This window comes from Macrobrachium nipponense, chromosome 12 (assembly GCF_015104395.2).
Source record: "Macrobrachium nipponense isolate FS-2020 chromosome 12, ASM1510439v2, whole genome shotgun sequence".
Taxonomy (NCBI): Eukaryota; Metazoa; Arthropoda; class Malacostraca; order Decapoda; family Palaemonidae; genus Macrobrachium; species Macrobrachium nipponense.
In genome coordinates this window covers 44,429,034-44,456,617 of record NC_087205.1, presented here as the reverse complement: position 1 = coordinate 44,456,617, position 27,584 = coordinate 44,429,034, and the positions used below count along the sequence as shown (strand labels likewise).

General features: G+C 42.4%; 1 protein-coding gene across 1 annotated transcript in view; it reads left to right on the top strand.

Moving 5' to 3' along the window:
• Positions 1-5,829: 5,829 nt before the first annotated feature.
• Positions 5,830-27,584, top strand: part of LOC135224789 (trichoplein keratin filament-binding protein-like) — a 276,218-nt gene continuing 254,463 nt past the window's right edge. The window contains exons 1-3 of the mRNA XM_064264114.1: positions 5,830-5,843; positions 6,048-6,053; positions 6,420-6,591. Coding sequence (XP_064120184.1) covers positions 5,830-5,843; positions 6,048-6,053; positions 6,420-6,591 — 192 coding nt within the window. The remainder of the gene's footprint in view (positions 5,844-6,047; positions 6,054-6,419; positions 6,592-27,584) is intronic.

Here is a 27,584-nt window from a genome sequence, read left to right as displayed (position 1 = left end):
AAACTTTTTCCTTCCCTCCGCACGCGGTATCTCCGCCGCAAATTTCCGAAGTGCTTGAGTCACATTCTCGTAATATTTGCACCATTTCATATTAGCCATTATATAGAGTTCTATATATGCAAATGTGCGCAATTTCATGTAGTATATGAATAAAAATAATTCGTGATCGTAGCTTTTTTCATTTTTAAAATATTTGCATATAAATCGCGATAAATAGAAAAAATTCGACGTTCGGTCAACTTTTAACTCGACCGAAATGGTCGTAAAACGCAATAGTAAGCTAAAACTTTTACAGTCTAGTAATATTCAATAATTTATCTTAATTTTGAAACAAATTGGAAGTCTCTAGCACAATATTTCGATTTATGGTGAATTTTTGAAAAAAAAAATTTTTTCTTCCCTCAGTTCCCGGTATCTCCAAAATGCTTGAGTCACATTGTCGTAATATTTGCACCGTTTCATATTAGCTGTTACATAGTGTTCTATGTGTGAAAATGTGTGCAATTTTATATAGAATACAACAAAAATAATTCTTGGTCATAGCTTTTATCATTTTAAAAATATTTGCATATACAGGCAGTCCCCGGGTTACGACGGTGTCGGCTTACGACAATCCGAGGTTACGACGCTTGTCAATAGACGTTATTTCCAGGGTTACGACGCGTGTTCCAGGGTTATGACGCATGTTCCAGGGTTACGCTCATCTGGGAGATGAAATATGACACCGAAAATGCAAGCTAATCAATATTTGAAGGTTTTTTTTATGAAAAATGCCATAAGAATGCAGTTTACATAGTTTTCAATGCACCCAAAGCATTAAAAGTAAGGTTTTCTTAGGATTTTTGATGATGTTCTGGCTTACAACGATTTTCGGCGTACGACGCGTCTCAAGAACTGAATCCCCGTCGTAACCCGGGGACCACCTGTAAATCGCGATAAATAAAAAAAATCAATGTATGGTCAAATTTGACTCCACCGAAATGGTAAAAAAATGCAATTATAAGCTAAAACTCTTACAGTCTAGTAATATTCAATCATTTATCTTCATTTTGAAACTAATTGGAAGTCTCTAGCACAATATTTCAATTTATGGTGAATTTTTGAAAAAAACTTTTTCCTTCCCTCCGCAGGCAGTATCTCCTCCGCAAATCTCCGAAATACTTGAGTCACATTGTCGTAATCTTTGCACCGTTTCATATTAGCCATTATATAGAGTTCTATATATGAAAATGTGCGCAATTTTGTGTAGAATACAAGTAAAAATAATTCATTGTCGTAGCTTTTATACTTTTTGAAATATTTGCTTATAAATCGCGATAAATATAAAAAAATCGACATTCGGTTAAATTTGACTTGACCGAAATGGTTGAAAAATGCAATTGTAAGCTAAAATTTATACAGTCTAGTAATATTCAATCATTTATCTTCATTTTGAAACATATTTGAAGTCTCTAGCACAATATTTCGATTTATGGTGAATATTTGAAAAAAAAAATTTCTCTTCCCTCCGCCCGCGGAATCTCCGCTGCAAATCTCCAAAATGCTTGAGTCACGTTGTCGTGATATTTGCTCCGTTTCATATTAGCCGTTACATAGAGTTTTATATATGAAAATGTGCACAATTTCATGTAGAAAACATCAAAAAATAATTCATGGTCATTGCTTTTATAATTTTAGAAATATTTGCATATAAATAACGATAAATAAAAAAAATTCGACATTCGGTCAACTTTAACTCGACCGAAATGGTCGAAAAATGCAATTGTAAGCTAAAACTCTTTCAGCAGTCTAGTAATATTCAATCAATTACCTTCATTTTGAAATAAACGGGAAGTGTCTAGCGCAATACGTATTTCGTTTTATGGTGAATTTTTGAAAAAACTTTTTTTACATCCGCCCGTTACATCCGCCCGTTACGAATTCATGCATCATTTTGTGGTAATATTTTCTCTGTGTTGCTTTGATTGTTTTACAATGTGTTATATACCAAAATGATCGCAATTTAGTGTACAATACAACAAAAAAATTAACTCATTAGCTTTAACAGTTTTGCTCACAGCGTGATTTGTATACAATTATATATGACATTTTTTTTTGCACTGTCATATATTCCAATATTTATATATGATAATGATATTTTTTTTCCTTTCTGATGGTTGCATGCTAAACTTCAGGTAATGACAAAAAGGAGCCAAAAATGAACTCTTAATCTTGAAAACTAAGCAAGCTGTGATTTTTTTATAAAAAACTTTTTTTCCGCTTCGGCGCTCACTCCCGAACCCCGCCGGCATACGGCAGACGATTTCTGAAATACCGCTTAGGTGTTTAAGGGTTAATGGCAGTTTTCGCTTATTGGCACAACCCCGGGAAAGGAACCCCCACCGGCCGCTAACCAGGGACTGCCTGTACTGATGAGAAACATGTTTATGTCTTGTCATCAGAGGGACCCTAGGATCCGCCTCAGTGGTGGGGTTGGTTTGGTGTTAGCGTGCCACCTTGGTGGCCGCGAGTTTGATTCTCGGTCATTCCATTGAGGGATGAGATGTGTATTTCTGGTGATAGAAGTTCACTCTCGACATGGTTTCGGAAGTCACATAAAGCCGTTGGTCCCGTTGCTGAATAACCACTGGTTTCATGCAATGTTAAAAAACCATACAAACAAACAAACAGGGAACCTAGGTCTCTAGAGGGCTTTTGACTTGTTTAGGGTTCCTTTCTTGTGCTTCATGCATACCTTTGAGAGTAACATCAGACTGCATCTCGTCTCCAGCATTGGCGAAGAGGATAGGAGATTTGCATGGGCCTTCTTTAACCCTCTTACGCCTAAGCCCTAAAAACCAAAACGTCTTCCGTATGCCGAGGCAGGTTTGGAGTGAGCGCAGAAGCGGAAAAAATAATTTTTTCAAAAAATCACAGCGCGCTTAGTTTTTAAGATTAAGAGTTCATTTTTGGCTCCTTTTTTTTGTCAATGCCTGAAGTTTAGTATGCAACCATCAGAAATGAAAAAAATATCACTATTATATATAAATAATGAGATGTATGATAGCAAAAAAAAATTCATACATAATTGTATTCAAATCGAGCTGTGCAAAAAACGGTTAAAGCTAACAAAATACTTTTTTTTTCGTTGTATTGTACACTAAATTGCAATCATTTGGATATATAACACATTGTAAAACGATCAAAGCAACACAGAAAAAATATTATCACAAAATGATGCATGAATTCGTAACTCTCTGAGGTAAAAAAAGTTTTTTTAAAAATTCACCATAAATCTAAAAATTGTTCTAGAGACTTGCAATTTGTTTCAAAATGAAGAAAAATGATTGAATATTACGATACTGTAAGAGTTTTAGCTTATGATTGCAGTTTTCGACCATTTCGGACGAGTTAAAGTTGACCGAATGTCGAAATTTTTATGTATATATTTTTTATATGCAAATATTGCAAAAATTAGAAAAGCTACAACCTTCAAATATTTTTTTTTGTATTCTTCATGAATTTGTGCACATTTTCATATATGAAACTATAAAATGCTTAATATGAAAAGGAGCAAATATTAGGAGAATGTGACGTACGCATTTCGGAGATTTGTGGCCGTGAATCGGCGCACGGAGGGAAAGAGTTTTTGTTTTAAATTCACCATAAATCTAAATATTGTGGTAGACACTTTGAATTTGTTTCAAAATGAAGATAAATGACTGTATATTACTAAATTGTAAGAGTTTTAGCTAAAAATTGCGTTTTTCGACTATTTCGGTAGAGTCAAAGTTGACCGAACGTGGTTTTTTTTCTATGTATCGTGATTTATATGCAAATATTTCAAAAAAGAGAAAAGCTACAACCTTCAATCATTTTTAGTTGTATTCTACATGAAATTGCGCACATTTTCATACATAAAACTTTATGTAACGGCTAATTTTAAATGGTGCAAACATTTCAACAATCGCACGAAAAAATTTCTGATTTTTTTCGGAAGAGTTACCGCGCGGACGTAGGGAAAATTTTTTTTTTTTTTCATAAATTCACCATAAATCAAAATATTGTGCTAGAGACTTCCAATTTGTTGCAAAATGAAGGTAAACGATTGAATATTACTAGAATATAAGAGTTTTAGCTTACAATTGCGTTTTTCGACCATTTCGGTAAAGTCAAAGTTGACCGAAGGTTGAAATTTTTGCACTTATCGTTATTTATATGAAAATATTTCAAAACTGATAAAAGCTACAACCATGGGTTGTTTTTAGTTGTATTGTGCATAAAATTGCTCACATTTCCTTATATGAAACTTTATGTAACGGCAGATTTAAAATGGTGCAAACATTAGAACAATCACACGAAAAAATTTATCGGAAGAGTTACCGCTCGGACGTAAGGAAAAAGTTTTTTCATGAATTCACCATAAATCGAAATATTGTGCTAGAGACGTTCAATTTGTTGCCAAATGAAGGAAAATGATTGAGTATTACTAGAATACAAGATTTTTAGCTTACAATTGCGCTTTTCGACCATTTCGGTAGAGTCAAAGTTGACCGAAGGTTGAAATTTTGGCACTTATCGTTATTTATATGAAAATATTTCAAAACTGATAAAAGCTACAGTCATGAGTATTTTGTTGTTGTATTCTACATGAAATTGCTCACATTTTCATATAGTATAATACTCCATGTAACAGATAATTTAAAATGGTGCAAAAATTATGTCAAAGCGACGAAATAATTTTTGAGATGTGTCACTGATAATTTTTAGTGCGATAAGAAAGAAATTCGCGCTTGCGCGCCTGCGTAACAATTGTAAACAAAACAACGCCTTGATCCGTGAACTCTCAGCATCCCCCAAGGCGCGTGATTCAAAAGTTTTCAACTGGTAGGCCTATAAGTATTTTTCCGCGAATTTAAAAAAAAACTTTTTTGAGTCGACGTATAATACGTCCAATCGGCATACGGGAGATATTTTGGCTCGACGTTTAATACGTCCAATCGGCGTAAGAGGGTTAATATCATCCTTCAAAAGGCAGGTATTGATATCTCGACTCCGTCTCAGATGTTGTAATGAACTCTGAATCATTCGGCATCAGTTGCTATTTTGCAACTGGCGATGACACCTGTACAATCCACCCAAGAGCTCACGAAGTCAGTGGCTTCGTCCATCCCTCGCATTCCTAGGTCTTGCCCACAAGTCCTTTGAACCTTTTTTCCTTGGACCTGTGGTGGTTGCGCAACAAGTTGTTTCCTTACTTGACTCCTTTAAGAGGACAGGTTGCATCTCACCTAAGGTGTGCGGTTCTAGAGGTGAGAAGGATTCGAGAGTGACTGGCCTCTCCTCCTTCTCCTTCCTCGTTCTTCTGTTTCTCTTTCTTCAGGCTGAGCATAGGACTTGAACCTACACTTGCTGGACTGGCATCTGATGTGGTAACTTTACACTTTGAGCTTCCTTTATATTTTATTTTTAGAATTGTAGAAGCAATCTGCCTTTTTTCATATGCGTTACAATTCCTCACTCATTTGAAAAGGTCCAGAAGTCTGACTCTTGATCTCACAGTTCTGTACTCCAATCAATTTGTTAGAGGCAGGGTACTCCTCCTCCTCACTCTTTTGACCAGGAGTAGCCCAGGTGTGTAGAACTCCAGTCAGTTCAGGAGGCTCATTCAGATTAATCCCTCCAACGAGTGAGTGTAAAGGACCGATGGTTTGTTTATTGTTTAGGAACAAACTACAATTTTTGAACGTAAATTGTATTTTTCCTAACTGTATAAAATAGGTACTTTACATTGTAGGCCTACCTTAATCTAAAACCTGGGCCAAAAGGCAAAGTGGAATGTTTATATCCATGCCTATTGGACAGTAGTTGCGGCCAAACCACCTAATTCAAGAGTTTTAATAGCCGTATTCCAGCTTTGCCATGAGTAATTCTTAATGTGAAGGGCCTCAGGTTTGTACTATAGTTAGCAAAAATGCAGTTTACTTATAAAAGTTATGATTTTTCTTTGGAATATTAATTGTTGCCAATAAATGAGTTATTAAAGTTTAGGCATTTTAATATAACAGAGTCAGGTAAGTGAAAAACTTAACTATTTTTTTAATGAAAGTTGTATACATGATACAAATTTGGAGGGTATGAAGTCAGTTTTATATATCAGGTGACTTGTTTGCAGTAAGTTTCTTTTTGTAGTTGTTATACCCACATTTATATAAAGAATATAATAATTTCAGTGATGAGTAATATCAAGTGTCAAAGAAATTTATTTTTTATTAGACTAATCCCCAAAAAGCATGAATTTTTAGTATCATAAGTAGAGTTCTGTTTTGTGTGTGCATAATGTAAAAAAAGGGTAAAAGATTTTTAGTTCTGCAGTTAAGGGAAGGCTGACAATTCCTTAAATTTAAATTCCTCGCCGTAAATTGCTTTTTTTTCCATAGTGATGAAGAAGAATGGAAGAGAAAAGAAGAAAAGGAGAGAAAGCTAGCAGACCGACGAAAAAGGCTTCGAACCTTACTTCTCAATGATGAAAAGAGATATGAGGAAGAGAGATACCAACGATATCAAGAAGCAAGGGGTTGCGTCATTCATCACCAGTATGTTTATCCAGAGGTAATTGTGCTTACTATAAATAGTCTGTTGTTTGAATATATTGCAGAAATATTTACATTTTTTGTACATGAACTTTCCTGTCAGATATACTTAGCTTACGTCTCTGACATCACGACAGAATTCAAAACTCGCGGCACACGCGACAGGTAGGTCAGGTGATCTACCTTACCCGCCGCTGGGTGGCGGGTGTAAGAACCAATCCCACTTTCTTGTCAGATTTTCTCTGTCGCCCGGCTTGACAACACCTGTTGTTAAGTCCTCATAATAGTTGGATTTATTTCTCGTTGCCGAGGATTATTTGGATTGTCTTTTTGGTGAAGTACCCTTTGTCCATTGGCTTGGCATACGCTATTTTGGATTGTTTTTTGGATTTTTCTCTGGATTTTTCTTATAATGGCTGATTCTTATCTTAAAAAATCTACTGTTTTTCGAGTATGCTCTGTGAGTGAATGCAAAGTGAGGCTACCTAAAGCATCGGTAGATCCTCACAATGTATGTATGGGTTGTAGAGGTAATGAATGTTCTTTCAATAACCCGTGTAAGGAGTGTGAAAGGTTGGATGAAGATGGATGGAAGTCTCTTTCTTCCTATTTAAGGAAGTTAGAGAAAGATAGGGTCCGTAAAGCTTCTTCTAGGAGCTCTAGTAGATCGCGTATTAGCGAACCTGATGTAGAGAACCCTGCTCTAGATTTAGTACCTTCTCCAGTTTCAGCCCCTGCTCCCAGCATCAAACCTGAAGATTCGCATTCGGAGGTGGCCTCCATGAGAGCTACGATTAGGAGTATGGAGAGCAAAATACGCTCGCTTCAAGGTAAGAGTGATAGTGCCAGTGAATTGTGCAGTGCCCCTAGTGCAGTGGAGGGTGCGTCTGACCGGCTCACTAACGCTTCCAGGCCTAGACCTCTTCCAGACTCCCAGACTCCCAGACCCAGTGGAGGAGGAAAGTCAACAGCCGCAGGAAGGTTAGGGAGAACCCCCACCGGTCAGGCGTCCCCTCGGCAGATCCTGATGCACGTACCCAGGCTGCCTTGGATCGAACCAAGAAAGAAGTGTTGCGCCAGTGCTTCTCTTCATCTTCGTCGCCCTCTCCTAAGCGCGGATGGAGCGCCTCGGAATCATCGCGCCCTCTCAAGAGAGCCTGGAAGGCGCCTTGCGCCCTTCCCTCCAGCCCTGAATACTTCTCGGAAGAGCCGGAGGTAGAAACCAAGAGATCCAGGAGATCACTAGAACCCTCTTCTCCTTTTTGCCCTCGACCCTCTTCTCCAGTTGAAGCGTTCGAGAGATCGCCGGCGCGCATTCTGGCAGGTCTGCAGGCGCAGATCTCAGCTCTGGCTGACTCCCTGGCAGGGAGTTCTCACTGTCGGAAGGACGTCTCGCTCCCGGTGAAGAAGTCTAAGAAGGACCGCATGGATTTCTCGCCTCCTGCAGGAAGGTATCAAGAGCCTCACAGCCGCGCTTCTTTGGAGCAAGAACGCAATAGGGACTTCTCTCCGAGCAGGCGCGTCTCACCCCTGAGCAGGGGACAAGAGCCTTGGAAAACTTCTCGCGCCAGACAGGCGCTCTTCTCCTGGTAGCCGCTCGTCCAGAGTTAGATATAAGGAACAGGACGAATGTTTCGCTTCTAGCAGGCGCTCTTCGCCAAGGATCCGTTCTTCTCCTGGCAGGCGTCAAGAGCCTGACAGGCGCCAGGATTCTGGTAAATACCAGGTGTTTGGTAGGCGCACCTCTCCAAGCAGGCGCTCTTCGCCAGGAAGCCGCTCTCCCTTGGACAGGTGCTTGGAGCCTGGTAGGCGCATTTCACCAGAAGTTCGCTCTTCGCCAGAGACACTATCTCCTCTTGACAGACGCCGAGAAGTGAGTAGGCGCCCAGAGCCTAGTAGGCGCCAAGAAACCAGTAAGCTCCGTTCACCGAGCAGGCGCCCTTCCCCAGGTAGCCGCTCTCTTCTGGACAGACACACAGAGCCTTGTAGGCGCTACCCGTCTGGTAGGCGCTCTTCGCCGCAGAGCATTTCTCCCTGTGGCAGGCGCCAAGAGCCTGGCAGGCGCCAAGAGTCTGGCTGGCGCTCTTCTCCTGGCAGGTGTTCCCCCCTCGACACGGCCTTAGGATTTGACAAGCGCGCCTCTTCTAGTAGGCGCTCTCCTAGTAGGCACTCTCCTAGAAAGAGCTCCCCTCCAGGCAGCCGCTCTTCGAAGCGTCATTCTTCCGAAGAGGATCAAGAGGCTTCGGATGAAGAGTTATCAAAGGATTCTTCGGTCTCTTCATACAAGAGGCTTACAGACCTCCTTTTGCAAGAGTTTGGAGATTCACTTTCTGCTGTTGCTCCTCCTTCACCTCCTTCTTTATTTTCGACGGGGAAGACTACCCAGACTTCTTCGTATGTCAAGATGAAGCCTACCTTCTCGATGAAGAAGGCCCTTAAAGGGTTTGGTGATTGGTTGGTTTCCAAGGAGGAAAAAGGAAAGACCGTGTTTTCTTTCCCGCCTTCCAAGTTGACGGGAAAGATGGGCTTCTGGTACGAATCAGGGGAGCCTTTGGGCCTGGTTCTTCCATCATCTGCGGACTCGGACTTCTCTTTGTTGGTGGATTCCGCTCGTCGCTTAATTCAGCGAAGACGACGTGGGGAATGAGTGAGTTGGACCACCTTCTGAAGGGAATGTTCCGGGTCCTCGAAGTTTTTAACTTCCTTGACTGGTCCCTGGAAGTGTTGGCAAAGAAGACGCAAGCCCAGGAGTCCCTTTCACCTGAAGATCTTCATTCGGTCCTGTCTTGTATGGACAAGGCAGTGAGAGATGGCTCTGGCGAGGTAGCTTCTCTTTTCGGAGCTTGAGTGATCAAGAAAAGGGGAGTGTACTGCTCTTTTCTGACAAAAGCAGTTTCGCTTGCACAGAGGGCCTCTCTGTTGTATGCTCAACTCTCACCACAACTTTTCCTGATGAAGATTATCCAGGACATCTCGAGTGCCCTTTCAGCGAAAGCCACACAGGATATGTTGGCTCAATCTGCTAGGATTCCTAGGACTTCTTTCCAACCTAAACCCAAGAAAGAAGCTACTTCAAGACAAGAGCCCTTTCGAGGAGGCCCTCCTTCCCGCTCCTCCTCCTCCTCTAGAGGAACAAGACCTCCTAAGAGAGGAAGGACCTTCTCTCGATCTATTAGATCAAAGAAGTAGCGCCCATGTCCTCCAGACTACAGTAGGTGCCAGACTACTGAGTTTCTCAGACGTCTGGGGCCAGAAGGGGGCGGACAACTGGTCCCTCTCAATCGTCAGGAAGGGGTACCTCATTCCCTTCATTTCAAGGCCTCCCTTGACCACAACACCAAGGTAGTTGGTGGCCAAGTACAAAGACCCTCACATGAACCAAGCCCTTGCTCTAGCAGTAGAGCTTATGCTGGAGAAGGAAGCTATAGAGCTAGTGAAAGAGCCCCTTTCCGCGGGTTTTTACAACCGCCTCTTCCTAGTTCCCAAAGCCTCAGGTGGATGGAGACCGGTTCTGGACGTAAGCGCCCTGAACGTCTTTGTGAAGAAGAGAAAGTTCGCCATGGAAACGACATCTTCAGTCTTAGCAGCTCTTCGCCCAGGGGACTGGATGGTGTCACTAGACCTTCAGGACGCTTACTTCCACGTGCCTCCATCCTTCTTCTCAGAAATTCCTACGGTTCATGTGGAAAGGAAAAGTTTTCCAATTCAGGGCCTTGTGCTTCGGCCTCTCGACAGCCCCCCAAGTGTTCACGGGGCTCATGAAAAATGTAGCATAGTGGCTACATCTGGAGGGAGTGAGGGTTTCCCTCTACTTAGACGACTAGCTTATCAGAGCCAAATCGAAAGAGAGATGTCTGGAGGACCTTCACAAGACGTTGACCCTAGCAAGTTCTCTGGGACTATTAGTGAACTTCAGGAAATCGCAGTTAATCCCCAGCCAAGATCGGATCTATCTGGGGATTCGGATGGTTTCTCTGGATTTTCGTGCGTATCCATCTCCAGAAAGGATAACCCGTTGTTCAGAGAAGGTCGCAACCTTTCTAGAGAAAGATGTATGCACAGCGAGGGAGTGGATGAGTCTGTTGGGGACGCTCTCCTCGCTGGAGCAATTCGTTTCTCTAGGAAGGTTGCACCTGAGACCACTACAGTTCTTTTTTAATCGAAACTGGAACCGAAGATCTCAAGATCTAGAATTCCGCTTCAAGATCTCGAACGAGATAAAGAAGGATCTCCTCTGGTGGGCAGACCCTCTTCGCTTCGCGGAAGGTATTTCCCTTCACATGCCGAACCCCAACCTAGTGTTATTTGCAGATGCGTTGGACACGGGTTGGGGAGCGACGCTAGGTTCAAGAGAAGTGTCAGGCACCTGGGATGGGGAACAGGTGTCCTGGCACATCAACAAAAAGGAGTTGATGGCGGTTTGGCTAGCACTAAAAGCCTTCGAGCCCCTCGTCCAGAAGGCAGCGGTTCAGATCAACTCAGACAACACCACAGCCCTGGCTTACATCAGGAAGCAGGGGGGGACCCTCTCCTTCTCCCTGTACAAAACAGCAAGAATGCTTCTTCTGTGGTCGGAGGAAAGGAGGATAAGACTCCTCACCAGATTCGTACAGAGAGAAAGAAATGTCAGAGCCGACCTTCTGAGCAGGAAAAACCAGGTCCTTCCCTCAGAGTGGACTCTTCACTCGGACGTATGCCAGGAGCTGTGGAGGACGTGGGGCAGACCTCATTTGGATCTATTCGCGACCTCCAAGAACGCGAGGATCGACCTTTACTGCTCCCCGATCTCAGACCCGAGAGCAGTAGCGATAGATGCATTTCTGCTGGACTGGAAGAACCTAGACCTTTATGCATTCCCTCCTTTCAAGATTCTGGGAGAGACGCTAAGGAAATTTGCAGCATCGGAAGGAGCAAGGATGACCTTGATATCTCCGTTCTGGCCCGCCCAAGACTGGTTCACAGAGGTACTGGAATGGTTAGTAGACATTCCAAGATACCTGCCACTAAGGATCGATTTGCTCAAACAGCCCCACTTCGACAGGTACACAAGAACCTCCCCGCTCTCAGTCTGACTGGATTCAGACTATCAAGAGTCTGGTCAGAGCGAAGGGTTTTTCGGCAAAGACTGCAAGGGCTATTGCAAATGCACGAAGACCTTCCACCATCAGGGTCTACCAGTCGAAGTGGGATGTTTTTTGACGTTGGTGCAGGAATCAGAAGCTTTCCTCCTCCAGTACCTCTGTGACCCAAATAGCAGACTTCCTCCTTTTCCTGAGGGAAAGATGCGGTCTGGCAGTCTCAACTATAAAGGGTTACAGGAGCATGCTATCTTCAGTGTTCAGGCACAGGGGATTGAACGTCTCGGAAGATAAAGATCTCCATGACTTGATAAGATCTTTCGAGACTACTAAGAAAGTCTCTATTTTAACCCCAAGCTGGAACCTCGATGTGGTCTTGCTTTTCCTGAGGTCCTCGAGATTCGAACCACCTCAATCATCCTCATTTAGAGACTTGGCGATGAAGACATTGTTTCTCATGGCGTTGGCCTCGGCTAAGAGAGTTAGTGAGTTGCAAGCCTTAGAAGGAAGTGTAGGATTCAAGGGAGACTCTGTGATTTGTTCCTTTCTTCCTTCTTTCTTAGCCAAGAACGAAAATCCCTCCTCACCTTGGCCCAGGAGTTTTGAGATAAAAGGCTTATCCTCTCTGGTCGGAGTAGAAGCAGAAGGGACTCTTTGCCCTATAAGAAGTCTTAAGTTTTATCTCCAGAGAAAGAAAAAGCTTAGGGGCAACATGGACAACCTCTGGTGTTCTGTAAGAGATCCCAGTAGGCAAATGTCAAAAAATGCTCTGGCATTCTTTATTAGGAACCTGATAAAGGAAGCTCACGCAGCATGCAACCAAGACCATTATAAGCTTCTGAAAGTCAAGGCGCATGAAGTGAGGGCCATCGCCACGTCGTTGGCTTTCAAGAAGAATATGTCGCTGCAGAATCTCATGAAAGCGACTTTTTGGAGGTGTGACTCAGTCTTCGCCAACCACTACCTGAGAGACGTGAGAATTACTTATGAGAAGTGCTTTGGGTTAGGCCCGTACGTATCGGCGGATTCAGTGCTGCGGCAGGGAGCTGAAGCATATCCTTTTTAAAATTTTTCCCATTTGGTAATTGTCTTGTGTTTTTTATGGTTATATGAAAGAGGATGCAGGTAGGCATCTCTTTCAATCGTATTACTAACATTTAGTATATTGGTTAGGTGATCTGATTTGTGCTTGAGCTCCTTGCATTGGTAGTGGACAGGTTCTGTCATTTAAGTGGGCGGATCCCCTTTGACAAGACCCTAACTGGATTCTACCAAGTAAGCGGAGTCAGTTCCCATTGGTAGACCCAAAGAGTTTTTCAGCTGTAGGTCATGCCTTCGCTGTAACTCTTCAGGCAACGCAGACTAATAGACAGTAACTATGAAGTCTTCTGCCTAAAACAGGTAAGAACCAAGGTTTTTATATCCTATAACATGTGTTGTCTCCCCTTTCTTTGTACTTGAGTGTCTCTTTCCCTCCACCAAGGGTGTCAATCAGCTAAGTATATATCTGACAGGAAAGTTCATGTACAAAAATGATATTGTTAGTATACAATAAAGTTTTGTACATACTTACCTGGCAGATATATACTTAGCTTACGTCTCTGACGTCACGACAGAACTCAAAACTCGCGGCACACGCGACAGGTCGGTCAGGTGATCTACCTTACCCGCCGCTGGGTGGCAGGTGTAAGAACCAATCCCACTTTCTTGTCCGATTTTCTCTTCCACCTGTCTCCTGAGGGGAGGCTGGGAGGGCCATCAATCGTATATATCTGCCAGGTAAGTATGTACAAAACTTTATTGTATACTAACAATATCATGTTTGTATAATTATGATATTTTGACTAGTAATTTCCCTGTACATTTTTGCCTCAGATGAACAATTGATCATCTAAAACTCATGATTACCTAAATGCAAGTTCCTGCCAGAAATGTTTTTGCTTTTATATTTTGAATATCCTTAGACATTACAGTGATTTGATTCAAGACTCCTTGCTGCTCTGTGACCTCAATAATTGAGTTTTCAAGTTGCTCAACTTTAAATATCTTCTCATATTTTGTAGTCTTTTTAGGTGCTAAGAATTGGTAATTTTGCAATGCCCCTTTGGTTAGAATTATTATAATTCATTATTCTACTTTCATTTACGTAAGTTTTATGGAAGTACAGTAATCCCTCACCTATCGCTATTAATGGGGACCAGAACTGACCGCGATAAGTGAAAAACCGCGAAGTAGGGTCCCCCCTACTTTTTAAATGCGTAGTATACATTTTTCTTGTGTACAAGTACATGCATATGTAAATAATAACTGTATTCTTATAACAAGATACATAACTCACCTCTATCAATGACGATGATCTTGATAAATGACGATGAAACACCTTCTTTTCCCGACAGTCCATTATCCACACTGATAACGCTTTCTCCATTTGCACAATCCTCTTATTACGAGGAGTCACAACGCGCTTAGTGTCCTTGGAGAACGTTATTGAGGCAGTTTTATGGATTTTTAATTCGTCTTTTTATATGTAGCGAACCGTTGATTCATTCAGTCCGTACATGCGGGCAACAGACACATAGCTACTGCCTGCCTTAAGCATGTCCAATAACTTCACTTTCTCGTTCACCGTCATCATTTTTCTCTTCTTCTTGGGTTGACCAGAGGATGTAGAGGGTGTAGGACGTTTAGGAGCCATTTTCAAGGGCGTCACAAGCACTATCTTGCACAAAAAAAGCACAAAAGAACAGCTAAAACTTTCATGCGGCAAGAGTAGCGACACGAGCGCGAGAAAACAATGAATGCGGTCCTCCTTCGCTGGGCGCTCGGCAGGGGGAGATGCTGGGTAACACGTCTCGGCCAATCAGCTTGCGAGATTCAGGAGCCGAGATGGCCAGCGAATCAGAGAGGTGGATTTTGAGTTACGCGCCATCTCCGTGTTGATACCTGATGTTCTAATGTACTCTCTCTGCCTTCTACTAGCGCCCGTGCCATTTTTTCTCAACTTTGAATTTTTGATGAATATTTTTGAAAAATCCACGATGCACTGAGGGCGCGAAGTAGCGAGGGATTACTGTAGAACCTCCTTAAACATTTACTGTGTTTATTTCGTTCTAAACTCACCTTTATGATTTTATTTTATTCCAATTCACCTTTATTGTTTTATTTTATATAAGTGACTTACCAAGCCATTACATAGCTGAAAGCTTTCTTCTGCTGCAGTCTGAAATCCAAATATTGTGGTGGCGCTACCATCGCTAGTGTAGTGAACGGGACCCACCCACTTTTGGGATCGTTAGGTACAAAGTAGCAGAGCCTTCCAATTCGTTTTCTGCCGGCTCATAGGTGGTTTGGGTGCAGTCTTTGCTTCATCCTTGGATCTTTTTCCATAATTTTTGGTGATGTATTTCTTTTTGAACAGTGTCTTTTGCTAGTTAGCTTGTTAGCTAAGGTTAGCTTATCACTTTACCATTTGTTTATCAGATTCTAGCTCTTCTGGGATTCAGTACTGCACTGAAGGATGTAGGACTAGATTGTTTAAACTGACTTATATTACTCATACTACGTGTATTAAGTGTAGAGGGGAAGTGTTCCAAAAGATCTTTGATGCTCGGAATGTCAAGGGTGAAATATTTTCAAGTCTCATTCAGAGAAATTAGGCAAGGCTAGGAAGAGGAAGGTGGCTCTTAGAGCTGAGAGTAGAGCTAGCCCAAAGGCTATCCCTTTACCTGCAGAGGTGGAGGATAATGTTATTTCTTCCCCTCCTGCTCCTATTTCTCCATTCTTAGCCCTCTTTCATATCAACCACAGCCTCAAATCTAGATGCGGTAGAAAGTTCAAATTTCTAAGTACCGGCAGCTAAAATGGAAAATTGTGGTAGAGATTCTTTTGTTTTGGTGTAGATAGGTAGCCCCACCCACTATCAGGGAGGAAATAAGCAATATAGCAGAGAGTTCAATTAATTTCTGCCAGCTTCTGTTGCAAGCATTAGCTCTTTAAATTTAGATTTTGTTGTCTTTACTGGTTGTTGACCATCGTATCAATGAAGTATTCTGAAATTCTTTCATAGCTATTCAGCATTTACTTAGTCAGGCTGTCAATTACAGACTTTTTTTTCGGTTTAAGATTTGGAGACTGTTTATTCAAATTACATTTGACACTGTCTGACTCAGGAGTGATTAGTATCTGTTATTGCAGCAAGGGTTGCAAGACACGGTTGACGTCTGCTAGTTACAACTTGCACACGGTGTGTACCAAATGTAGGGGTCAAGTTTGCTCTCCAAATGTGACTAGGATTGTAGACAATGGAAGGTTTTGACTTCTCATCTTTTCAAACTAGAAAAGAATGGGAAGCAAAAAGCAACAGGTAGGCATGAATTGATCTTTAGCTAGTCAGGAATCTTCCAAATCTTCCTCTGAAGTACCTATTATCTCTGTTATGTCACCTAATCTCAGTCTTTCTACTTTAGTAACAGCTAATCCTTGACCCAGCTCCCATGCTTCCGAACCCAGTTCCATCTCCAACCTCAAAGCGAAGATTGAGCTCTTGGGTAACTTCATGGCTCAGTTAGGAAAGTCAGTGCTTGTTCTTCTTGATCGAGAGAAAATTGAATCGTTAATGGAGGAGCTGGCTATCCGTCCTGCCGATTCTCCTAAGCAAAGGTACTTGACATACTCCCCACCATGGGAGAAGTCGTACCACAGACACTTGGCCCCTCATTCGCACCTGACGTTGATTCCCAGGTGGCTTCAGACAGCTGCTGGAAAGGGCTTATCGAATCATCTCGAAGATCAGGGTTTGCGGCAGTGAAAGTTTTGTTTTCTTCAGCTAAGACAGATCATCTGCTGCGTAACAGTTTAAAAGTTTTTGAAGTGACAAGCTTCATGGATTCTGTTAGCAGGTCTCTCCTGTGTAGACAGATATATATTAGGGACAGATCCCATGAATTGGTTTCAATGTTTGCAATGTGCCTATTGAAGAAAGGCAAAATGTGGTGTTCCTTTACATCAAAAGGAATACAGTGGACCCCCCTTATTCGCGTTCTCCAGATTCGCGGACTCACACATTCGCGGCTTTCTCTGGGGAACGTTTCCCCGCATTATTCGCGGAAAATTCACGCATTCGCGGTATTTTTCTATGATAAATATCCATAAATTCCTGGTTTTTTTGATGAATTTCATCATAAAATGCACTTTTTGTGATAAAACTTAAAAAAACCAAGTATGAAAATTTTTAGTGGGTTTCTCTTGAGTTTTAACTAACAAAATAGGCTGTTTTTAGCATTTTCATAGGGGTTCCAAACATTCGCGGGTTCTAACTATTCGGGGGGGGGGGGGGGGTGGGGGGGGGGGGGGGGGGGGGTCTGGTACGCATCCCCTGCAAATATGGGGGGACCACTGTAACTTCAGTCCAGAAATCAGCTCTTCTTTTTTCCCCACTCTCTTGTGACTTCCTCTTTCTGCAAGCTGTGGTAAACGGAATTGCCTCCCAGTTGCAAAAGAATAGACTGAAGACCTTTTGCAATCCTCTGAGCCCACTAAGTCTTCTTCACCTTTGCAAAGTTTGCCCTTTTGTGAAGGCTAGCAAAAACCCCAGTCCAGGACAAGAGGTAACATGCATTTTATCTCTAAAGCCATCAAGTTTCTCTCTCTCCCAGAGTGTTTGGCTAAGGATGAGCCTCCTCTGAATTCTGTCCTCTATCAAGCAGTTGTCTTGCTGAGGATGCTGCACATAAGGGTTCTACAGTTCTTTGTACTGGCCAATTGGAGCAGAAAGAAACATTTGGGTGCTTTCTGTTCCTGATTACTCAAGAAATCAAGGAACACCTGCTGTGGTGGAGATCCAAAGAAAGACTGCTAGAAGGGAAGTCGCTCTTTCCACTCAACCTAGAGCTGAATTTTTATGCAGATGCATCTGATATAGTAGGCTGAGGAGCTCTTCTGGAGGACAGGAAGGTCTCCGGGGAGTGGACACTAGAACAGAAGTCCTGGCACATCTACCTGAAGGAATTGAAAGCGATCAGCCTGAGGTTGCAATCATTTGCTTTAGAAGTCTGGTCCATAAGTTTCAGTGTACTTTTATATCTCCAAACAAGGAGGTGACAAGTGACCGTTTCCTCTGGGCCAACAAAAATCCAACAAAAATGATAAGATGATTAGAGGGCAAAATGAACATGCTGGCAGACCAGCTCAGTAGCCACAACCAAGTCATTCCTATGGAATGCACTTTAGATCCAGTGGTCTGCCTGTAACTTTGGAAGGTGTGGGGAAAGCCAATGATAGACTTGTTTGCCACCACCAAAAAATCATTGTCTCTACTGTATTGCTCTTCGGTTCCGGATCTAGTGGCATGGGCAGTGGACGCCATGCTTCTAGAATGGTCAGACTAGGAACTGTAAGCTTTTCTGCCCTTAGGAATGATAAGGGAAATACTAAGGAAGTTCCAAGCCCACAGGAATGTGTCGATGATTCTCATTGCCCCATTCTGGTGCCTAAAAGAAGGGGTATTGTGCATGTGTATTCTACTCCGTATATGCCCAGTGCGAATGGGTTGGCTGAAAGGACTGTTAGGACGATGACTGAGATTTTGCGAATGATGAGTAAGAGCGACAAGGATTGGGATATGTATGTAGGACGTGCAGTTTGGGTATGTAACGCCACACTGCAGAAGAGTATAGGTATGTCTCCTTGTAAATATGTGTTGAATTTTGAAAGGATTGTCAGACCGCGGTTGGGTCTGTCAGAAGGTGATCGGGATTTGTGGAAGAAAGCGAGTGAAAGGTTTGAGAGTTTTAAGATTGGGGATAAGGTGTTGAAAGAGGTGGTTGAGATGGGAAGAATGAATGTGAATAAAGTAAGGGAGAAATTTGAAGGACCTTTTGAGATTTTGGAAGTGGGACCGAGTGGATTGAGTTATGTTTTGGGGAAATTGCGAGTAGGTGGGGGAATGGATGAGGTTAGGGCACACCATAACCAGCTCCGTAAGTGGAGGGAAGTGCCGCAGTATGTTCGGGAGAATGCGATGAGTGAGTGGTTAAGGGTGAATAAGTATGAGCCGACTGTCGGTGAACAAATTGGTCTGGGAGATCGACAGTTGGTGTTGGTTGAGTATGGAAGAAAGCGGAAGAGTGTGGAGAGAGGAAGTGGAAGGAAAAAGCGTGAATGGCATGGTAAAGGGGTTGGTGTTAGGGTGCAAACGGTTGATAAAGCGTGCGCTACGGATGACTGGGGGAATGAATGATACTTGTATTGTATGTGGGTTTGAGTTGACAGGGACAAATAAGACTTCAGTGAGAAGGAAACTGAGTAGTGAGGAGGTAGTTGATAGGATGGATAAGTCTTTGCAGGAGTTTGACAGAAGTATGGATGAACTGAGTGGTTTGGTGGCCGAAATAGGGGAGATGTTGGAACCAGACTTAGAAGACATCGGTGAAGTGGTGAATGGAATTTGGGAGGATGGTAGTGAGGGAGATAATGGGAGTTTGAAAGAAAGTGGTTTGGAAGAAGTGAATGGTGATGTAACTGAAAGAGTGTATGATGGTCCTCAAACAAGATCCAGGGGACCTGCATCTGACCATCCTTGGGTGTTGCGAAAGGCAATTTAGTGTGGATATTGTAAATGTAAGGAGATGTTGTCAAATGTAATGGGGGAGGTAATATGGAGGAGTAATGATAGTTTAGATTTGACAACATCTCCAAAGGTTGTGTGTGAGAGAGAGAGAGAGATTGGTGGAAGAATGAATGGGAGTGGTTAGATGGCGGTCGGAAGTATGTCTGTTGTGGCGCTTTGTAGGAAGTCAATGGAAGTCTGTTACGAGAGTCGAAAACAGTGAGACGTCTGGTCAAGTCAGTGTCGGTTTTGGCAGCAGTTGTCCTTTGGTGTTTCGTTGTTTGGGTGGTAATTGATAGATTTTGGGGTTGTGAAGTTGTTGTGCGTGTGTCTGTCTGGTTGTGGCGAGGTTAAGAAGGTTGGTGGTGCATTTTCGGTGTCTGTTAGTGGTGGTTGGGGCAGTGTTGGTTTTGGCGGGTTGTTGTGCTTCTGTGAGTTGTGTGGTTGTCGTGTTCTTTCAGGCGGTTGGTGTTCGTTTGCAGTGATTTGTTGGGTTATTGAGTTTTTGTGGGGTTGTTGGTCTTGGGGGGGGGGGGGGGGGTTGTGCTTGGTTGTCGGCGGTGGTTGTGTCGGCTAGCCTATAGCCTATATCCAGTGGACAGCACAGCCTAGCCCTAAGTGTCAGAAACCAGAGGTGAGTACCTGTTTGTGTTTTTTGTTCTGTATGTAGGTATTGAGGCAATTGTCCTGCTGTATTTTGTAGTGTTAAGTGGAAAGTGTGATTGAGGGTGGGTTTGATAGCCAGACAGGTAGGTTTTAAGTGGAAAGTGTGATTGAGGGTGGGTTTGATAGCCAGACAGGTTAAGTTTATGTGGGGAGGTTATTTGTATTTTGTGATCCCGCCACAACGGTGCTGAATAGCCTAGCAAGGTCGCCACTAATGTCACGGACCTTGAGTGGTCCGCCTCAAGTTCGATGTTATAATAAACAAAAGAATTCAACACCAACAGTTGAAACTGGGGGTACGAATATAGAAAGATACACAAACAGAACAAAGGTTTATTTACAAGCTTACTAAGAAAGATAAATGCAGAATGGTTTCTCCTATTTACATAACAAAATAAAACCTTACAATGCATGAACTGGGGAAACAGTGAGGTAATGAAAATACTTGTTGGCCAGTTTTGCAGCGGTCGACAATCAATCCTCGAAGCGACGGCTTCACAAAGGAGAACTATAACTTCAGACGTCTTCTTGACTCTGCATTGCAGAGAACAATGTCTATTCTTGATACTCGAAGAGCAGGTTACTCCTCAAAACCTCTTGTAGAACATTTCTTCTCTGAAGGCTTGCTCAACGTCGAAATACCTCTGTCGTTTTCTCTAACTGGACGACTTGACTTGAATCCGGCCAAACTCTTGTGCTCCAACTTCCTCTCTTATCCTTCGTCTGTTCCTTCTTCTCTTATCTCTCTCTGATGATCTCTGCTGGTCTCTCACTGATCATCTCTCTGATCCCTCAGGGCATACTATATTAGATATATATAGATATATATATATATTATATTAATATATATATATATCTATATATATATATATATATATATATATATATATATTATATAATATATATAAGTTATATATATAGTGAACTGGGGCGGGGCTGAAGGGGGCAGAGCATAACAGCGAATGTCACAGAAACTTTTAGAAGGATCTAGACGAAATGTTGCATCATAATACGCTGCGTCCCTCACGACATGTCGGCGCCTGTTGAGTTCCATATCACACCTGACAATTCTAGAACAATCACGAGAACAGGCACCTCCAACATGTGCGCGAATGCCTCCTTGCTGCAGAACTTCTCGAAGAAGATGCGTTTTCCTTTCCTTTAACTTTGCTATAAAGCAATTACCATGACAAAGCTCCTTAAGAAATAATACTTTTATGCCACCAAGGAAGCTCCTTTCGTGGGAGAGTCTGCCTCCTTCATGGAGACTTCTGTGGTTTGGTCGTCGCTTCTTGACTGCTTTTGCTTCAGTGAAAGTTGCTTTCTTCACTGGAATTGAACCACATGGTCAGGAATTTATTAAAGGTATTGGAAATTTTTAGCTTTTTAGATTGGGCAGTGGGAACACTGCTGGGGAAGATTGAAGACTATCCTGTCCTCGCTAAGACTTTGCTGCAAACTGGTCGGGTGTCTTAAGACAGTCAGAGATGGATCCGCCGAGTTTGTTTCTCTCTTCTCATTGGGCATTCTCAAGAAGTGAGAATTATGATGGTTCACCACCAAATGTGTTACAGTTACACAGGAGACGGTTAAGGAGGTCCTTCCAGCTTTGCAGGGAAGTTAACTCATGATCTGCTAGCCCAATCGATGAAATGTCGCTGCTCAAACAGCCCCACTTCCTCAGATGCCACCAAGGATTCCACTGTGTGGGTGACAGGATTCAGATTGTCAGGAGCCTTGTTAGAGCAAAAGGATTTTTACGGAAAGCTGTAGAGGCCATTGCCAAATGCAGGAGAGTCTCTTCTAGCAAGCTCTATAAATCAAAATGGACAATTTTCAGAAGGTGGTGCAGCAAAATTCACATTTCTTCTGAGAACTATAAGTCAACTGGCAGACTTTTATTATTTTCCTAAGGAATACGTACAAGGAAGTTGTAGTCATAGAGGACTTGATCTATCTTCTAACCAAGATATAAGCAACCTTATTAGATCATTTGATACTTCTAAGCTGAAAAGATCTGATGTAGTGACCTGGAACCTAGACGTTTTTCTGAAGTGGCTCTCGACCTCCACCTCTAAACCTTTACGCTCAACTTCTTTCCAGAATATCACAAATAAGACTATTTTTAGTAGTGTTAGACACAGCTAAATGTGTCAGCGAGATTCAAGCGATGGACAAGAGAATAGGATATAAATGAGATGCAGTCTGCTCCCTCTCTCTGTCCTTCCTTGCCAAGAATGAGAACACTGATGATCCTTGGCCCCATTCATTCGTTATAAAGAATTGAATGGACATTCTCAGCTGGAGGAAGGAGAGAGAATCCTGTATCTGAGGGCTCTCAGGTATTACCTAAGTAGAACGGAGAAGATTACATAGGGGACCAACAAATAATCTTTGGTGTTCTGTGAAGGACCCTTCACAACTCCTTTCCAAGATTGCTCTTTCTTTTTTCTTGAGAAGCCTCATTACCAAAGCTTATGGTCAGGTTCAAGTGGACACTCTTCCACTTTTAAGAGTCAAGGCACATGAGGTTTGAGCAGTTGTCACGTTGTTAGCTTTTCATCATAGTACATATGTCTTTGGCCTCATTTCTCCAGTCTACCTTCTGGAGGTCAGAGTCGATATTCACCTCTCATTATCTCAAGGACATGGAAACGACATTAGAAAATTGTAGTAACTTAGGGCCTTTTTCCATGTTTGGAGAGGTAGTATTGATTCTATCTCCTCACCTTGTGTTGAGGTTTTGAGTTTTTGGGAAGCCTGGAGGTACAATGCCCGGAGTACCCTCCAGTTCTTATTTTAGTGGTTGGGGTGGTGGGTTTTATCTAGTGTAGGTAACAACGTTGTTTTCTTCTGGTTTACGCCCAGGGCAAGGTCAATATTTTATTCTTTGTCATCCATCAGTGTACTTCCATGGCTACAAAGTCCCCACTGAGTAGAGGCGAATCCTGGCCAGTACTGCCAGTGTAGGGGCTTTTCAGGTTCCACAATCGAAGGAGGATACTAATGGGAACAAATTTGAAGGATCAGTGAATTAAATTAAGATTTTCCTTAACCTAATTTATTCCTTAAAATTACAGTTCACAACTTATATTCTAATCTTATCCTCTAATGCCTAACTTAACTTTACCCAACCACCTGCAAGTCTAAACTTAATTCCTTATCCTAATACCGCAAATTCTTTAATCTTAATACTGCAATAATACTGCATAAACTAATACCGGAGTATCCCGGACTAACAAAATATGTCCAAACCTGCCAAACCTTCCATGCACTCAACTAAGCGTTCCGGAGTTGTAGCAGTGGGAAGCAGATGCGTTCTGGACAGACTGGAGCATAGGGCGGTAACCACTGAGGCTACTATATCAAACCGGAGAGTAGGAGCACTAGCCAAAGGTGAGACCGGAACGGTGGAACCCGGAGGTTCCTTAATCAAAATAACACTAGAGTAGTAACTCGCAGTGGAGCATATACTCTAACACATAAATGATAGAAAGAAATAATAAAATAATATTTGCCTGACGGAGGCATAGCCACTGAATAGACGTTCACCTCCGAGACTCCGGATATAGCCGGAAGCCTGTTCCGTCATTAGATGGGGAGGGAGCGTCAAGGGCGAATGGAGTAAGGATCCCAAAGAGCCGAGGAGGGCCGAGCTCGCCCGAGCCAGGTTGGAACTGAAGCTGGGTAAGCGAAGCTCCTCCCCCACGCTGGGATGAGGTCGGCTGAGAAGCGTCACCCGCAAACCGAGGGCCTGTGGGGCCCCCTTCCACCCCTCCACGAGAACTCGGGTCGGTCGTCAGGGACGACGAGAGCGAGATAAGCACCAACCTAAGTGGGGCCTGTGAGGAGGGGGGGGGAAGGTAGGTCGGCAGAGGGAGACGATCACGTGACCGCCCGCCTCCCTCGCTGTATGATGAACCACGAGAGAGACAGAGCGGGAGGCTAGAGGACTAGCCTAGCCAACCCAACACAAATACAAAGCACAAATAAAGTAAGACAATAAAATATGTACTGGACACTGGGTGTGAAAATAAAAATAAGAAAGAGGAACAGAACAGTCCTAGGACAACCAAGTAAGACCACCCGATAAGGATGGCCTCAACCAGGAAATCCCAGAAGCTGGCCTAGGCTGGATCGATAAAAAAGGACAGGCGGATAAGCAGTATTAGTTAAATAAAATAAATACATGAATGAAGAATAACGCTCGCTCCAGATGGGCACGAAACAAGGAGACGTGCTCAGAAGAAAAACCCCGTGCCAGCGCATAAAAGAAAATATAATAAAATAAAATAAATACAAAAACATAAGTATAACCGTCAAAAACAGCATCCAAAATACTGGAGATGATAAATAAAAAGTGCTATATGTACTAATCGGATCACTAGGTATGGAAGACCATGTGAAACCGAAGGGACACACATAGGGAACACTCTAATGGCGGCTCGGAGCCGACGCCTCATGATGCGACGACTCCTAAAAACCTAAATAATAAGGACACGAAGGCCAGAAAACACTCCCTAAATAGTGTCAACACTTAAACCAGTACTTAACTTGGATGCTGATGGAGATTGACGATCCATAACAAAGGAAAAAATCCAAATTAGCAAAAACACAAGAGTAAGAAAAAACGTGTGCGTCTAGTGTATGGCTATCTGAAGGAATGACGCTACATCTGCTACCTACGCGGTGGTAGGTAGCAAGCCGTAGGACGGCTCCCCTTTTCTTGGGGGTTTTTGATGTAGGAGAGGCTAATTGGAGAGGGTGCCGTGGTATGGGTTTCACTCCCCCCAGAACTATACCGACACCTTTTAATGAAGGTGAGCGAGCGGGAATATTCTGGCAGGTCCAATTTAGCAGTTCTCTGGTATTTTAGCAATATTTTACCTTAGAAATAGTGCTGAAGGAACCTATTTCACGGAGCGACACGGTTTTCTTGCCCAGAAATAGATTTTTCCTATGTCAAAATCCCTTTTTCCTCTTGTCAGCAGCTCCGGCTGCAGAGAGCCTCTGGTTGTCCTTTTACAATTACTGAATTGTTGTTCCCCAATTCAGCTGCCACGAACTCTGTAGGTCAGCGATTTAACCAGCACACTTCCACTTTACTCCTGGGCTCCACAACTAACTGGCAAAACTGTGTCTCAGCTTCTATTGTGGAGTGTAGGTGAAGGGGAGCCTCAGCTCTCACTCATTCGCATTCAATACAAGTACTGCAGTGAAAAAAAAGAAAAGACCAATATTAAACAACAATCCTTCACCCACAAGAACAACACAATATAGTAAAACTAGTTAAAAAATTTCCTAACCTAATCAACCTAACAAAATAATAATAATCAAACGTTCATTCACATTCACACATTATTATACTACCACACCATCCCTTCTACAGGTTAGAGAGCGTCAGCCAGAGGTAGTAATCACCTGCAGCTGCTCTCTTACCAGGTAAGGTACAATAAGCATTGTTGCAATGCTGGCAAAATGCCTTTCAAAGTCATTTTCTTTACTATAATGTTTTCAGTAGTTTTTTACTCCATGACTCCCACCTCCTTCTAATGTGGAATCGGCTATGTAATTGCTTGGTAACTCACTTATGTAAAAATGATATTTTTATGATCAAGTAAGGTTTTACTTACCGAGCAATTACGTAATCGAAGCCCTCGCTTCTCCCCACAGATGGAGATAATGGCTCAAACGAATTGGAAGGCTCTGCTTTTTTTTTTTACGTAACGATCCCAAAAGTGGGCGGGTCCTGTTCGCCTGCACTAGTGATGGCAGTGCCACTGCAAAATTTGAATTTTGAACTGCTGAGGTAGAAAATTTTCAGCAATGCAATTGCTTGGTAAGTATTATGTAAAACCTTATTCTTTATAATAAAAAAGGGAGATTTTGAACGAAGGAAAAATCTATTTCTGGGTGATTGGCTCGTGTCGCCCTATGAAAGTATCCTTAATATCATTCTTTCTAGGTAAAATTAGCCTAAAATTACCAGAGAAAAACAAAATTAAGAAAATGTCAGTAAAACTGACTCGCTCACTCTTAAAAAGAAGTGTCGGTATGATAAAGGGGCGAGTGTGGAACACTACCACGAGCCAAACACCAATTAGAACTTCCTGTCAGAATCCCCCCAAGAGAGAGCTGATACCAACGGGCGATGCAGCCTCTACTACTACTACTAGAGGACGCCACGGACAGCAGCGCCCCTAGCGGACATCCTTAAATAAAACAGTTAAATACATCTTGTCCTGCAAGGGGGGGAAAACAAACTACAAAAAGGGGGGGTTTCATAGGGCGACACGAGCCAATCACCCAGAAATAGATTTTTCCTTCGTCAAAATCCCTTTTCTGGGCTCAGCTCGTGTCGGCCTATGAAAGAGTACCAGAGAAACAGACAAGATGGGAAAAAAGGAACAATGAAAAACAATTAAAAATGATGGATATAATATAAGTAAATCAATTACAGCATACAAATTAAGCACTTAAACTAACTTATTTAAACAGTAAAATAATAAAATGTTAGTAAACTTAAAGTACTTAAATGGTAATTAAAGTAAATTACAAAGATGCATGTAAAATAAGGAAAAATTGGGATTTACTTAACAAAATACAAAATTCCAGAATATATACACTATGTGTCCTACCCTAGCATAAAAATAAGGGTAGGTACACTGAAATCCATCATCAATACAATTATTTCAAAATATATACAAACACATTGTGACTGAAGTTCATTATTAACATAAAATGGTGAATATATACAAACATATTGTGTCCCCTACCCCTAAACCCAGCATAAAAATAAGGGTAGGTACACTGAAGTACATTATCAGTACAAATGTGGATGTCCCTAGCAAAAAAATAAGGGACAAACCACTATATGATACAACGGCTAAGGCTATGATGTTGAGTAGCCTGACGATAGGGTGAGGCATGTTGGTTTATGTAGGTAGAAAGGAGACCTGGATCTATACTACAACTACTAAACAGCATCAGGGGAAACTATGTTTCCCGCTGCTACTGCTGAAAACTTTAAAGATTCCAAGGACTTTAAATAATGCCGTTTAAAGACTGTCGGGGATTTCCATCCAGTATACTTTCTAAGATCCTCAAAATTCATATGTTGGAAATAATTAATTGAGGTGGCTACTCCCCTGATATCATGTGCTTTTGGGAATGACTCAGGGTTGGCTTGTTTAATAAAGTAAAGGATTTGCTGCCTAATACCTTTAACTGATAAAGTACCACCTTTTTCTCTCATGAAGAGAGCACCTGAGGATCTAGAAGAAGTACGAGATAGAAAGGCTCTAAGAGTAGATACTGGGCAGAGAGAAGGATCCTGTGGAAGTGGGATAACCTTCCAAGGGGCCCACCTTGCAAGAGGATCTTCATTTTTGGCTAAAAAGCTACGATCCGGAGCAAGTAGAACTTCTCCTGATGGGAGGAATTCACATGACCGCATCCCTGGATAGAGCCGACAGTTCTGAAATTCTAGCTCTGAGGCTAGGCTTAATAAGAATAATGTCTTCCTCAGAAGCATTATGAATGTACAAGATGAGTTTGTCAGTATCTGAAGCTAGTTTGAGGACGTCATTTAAGAACCATGAAACTGTAGTAGGCCTCTGGGAAGGTCTAAGTCTAGCACAGGCTTTCGGGATAGATGTGAAA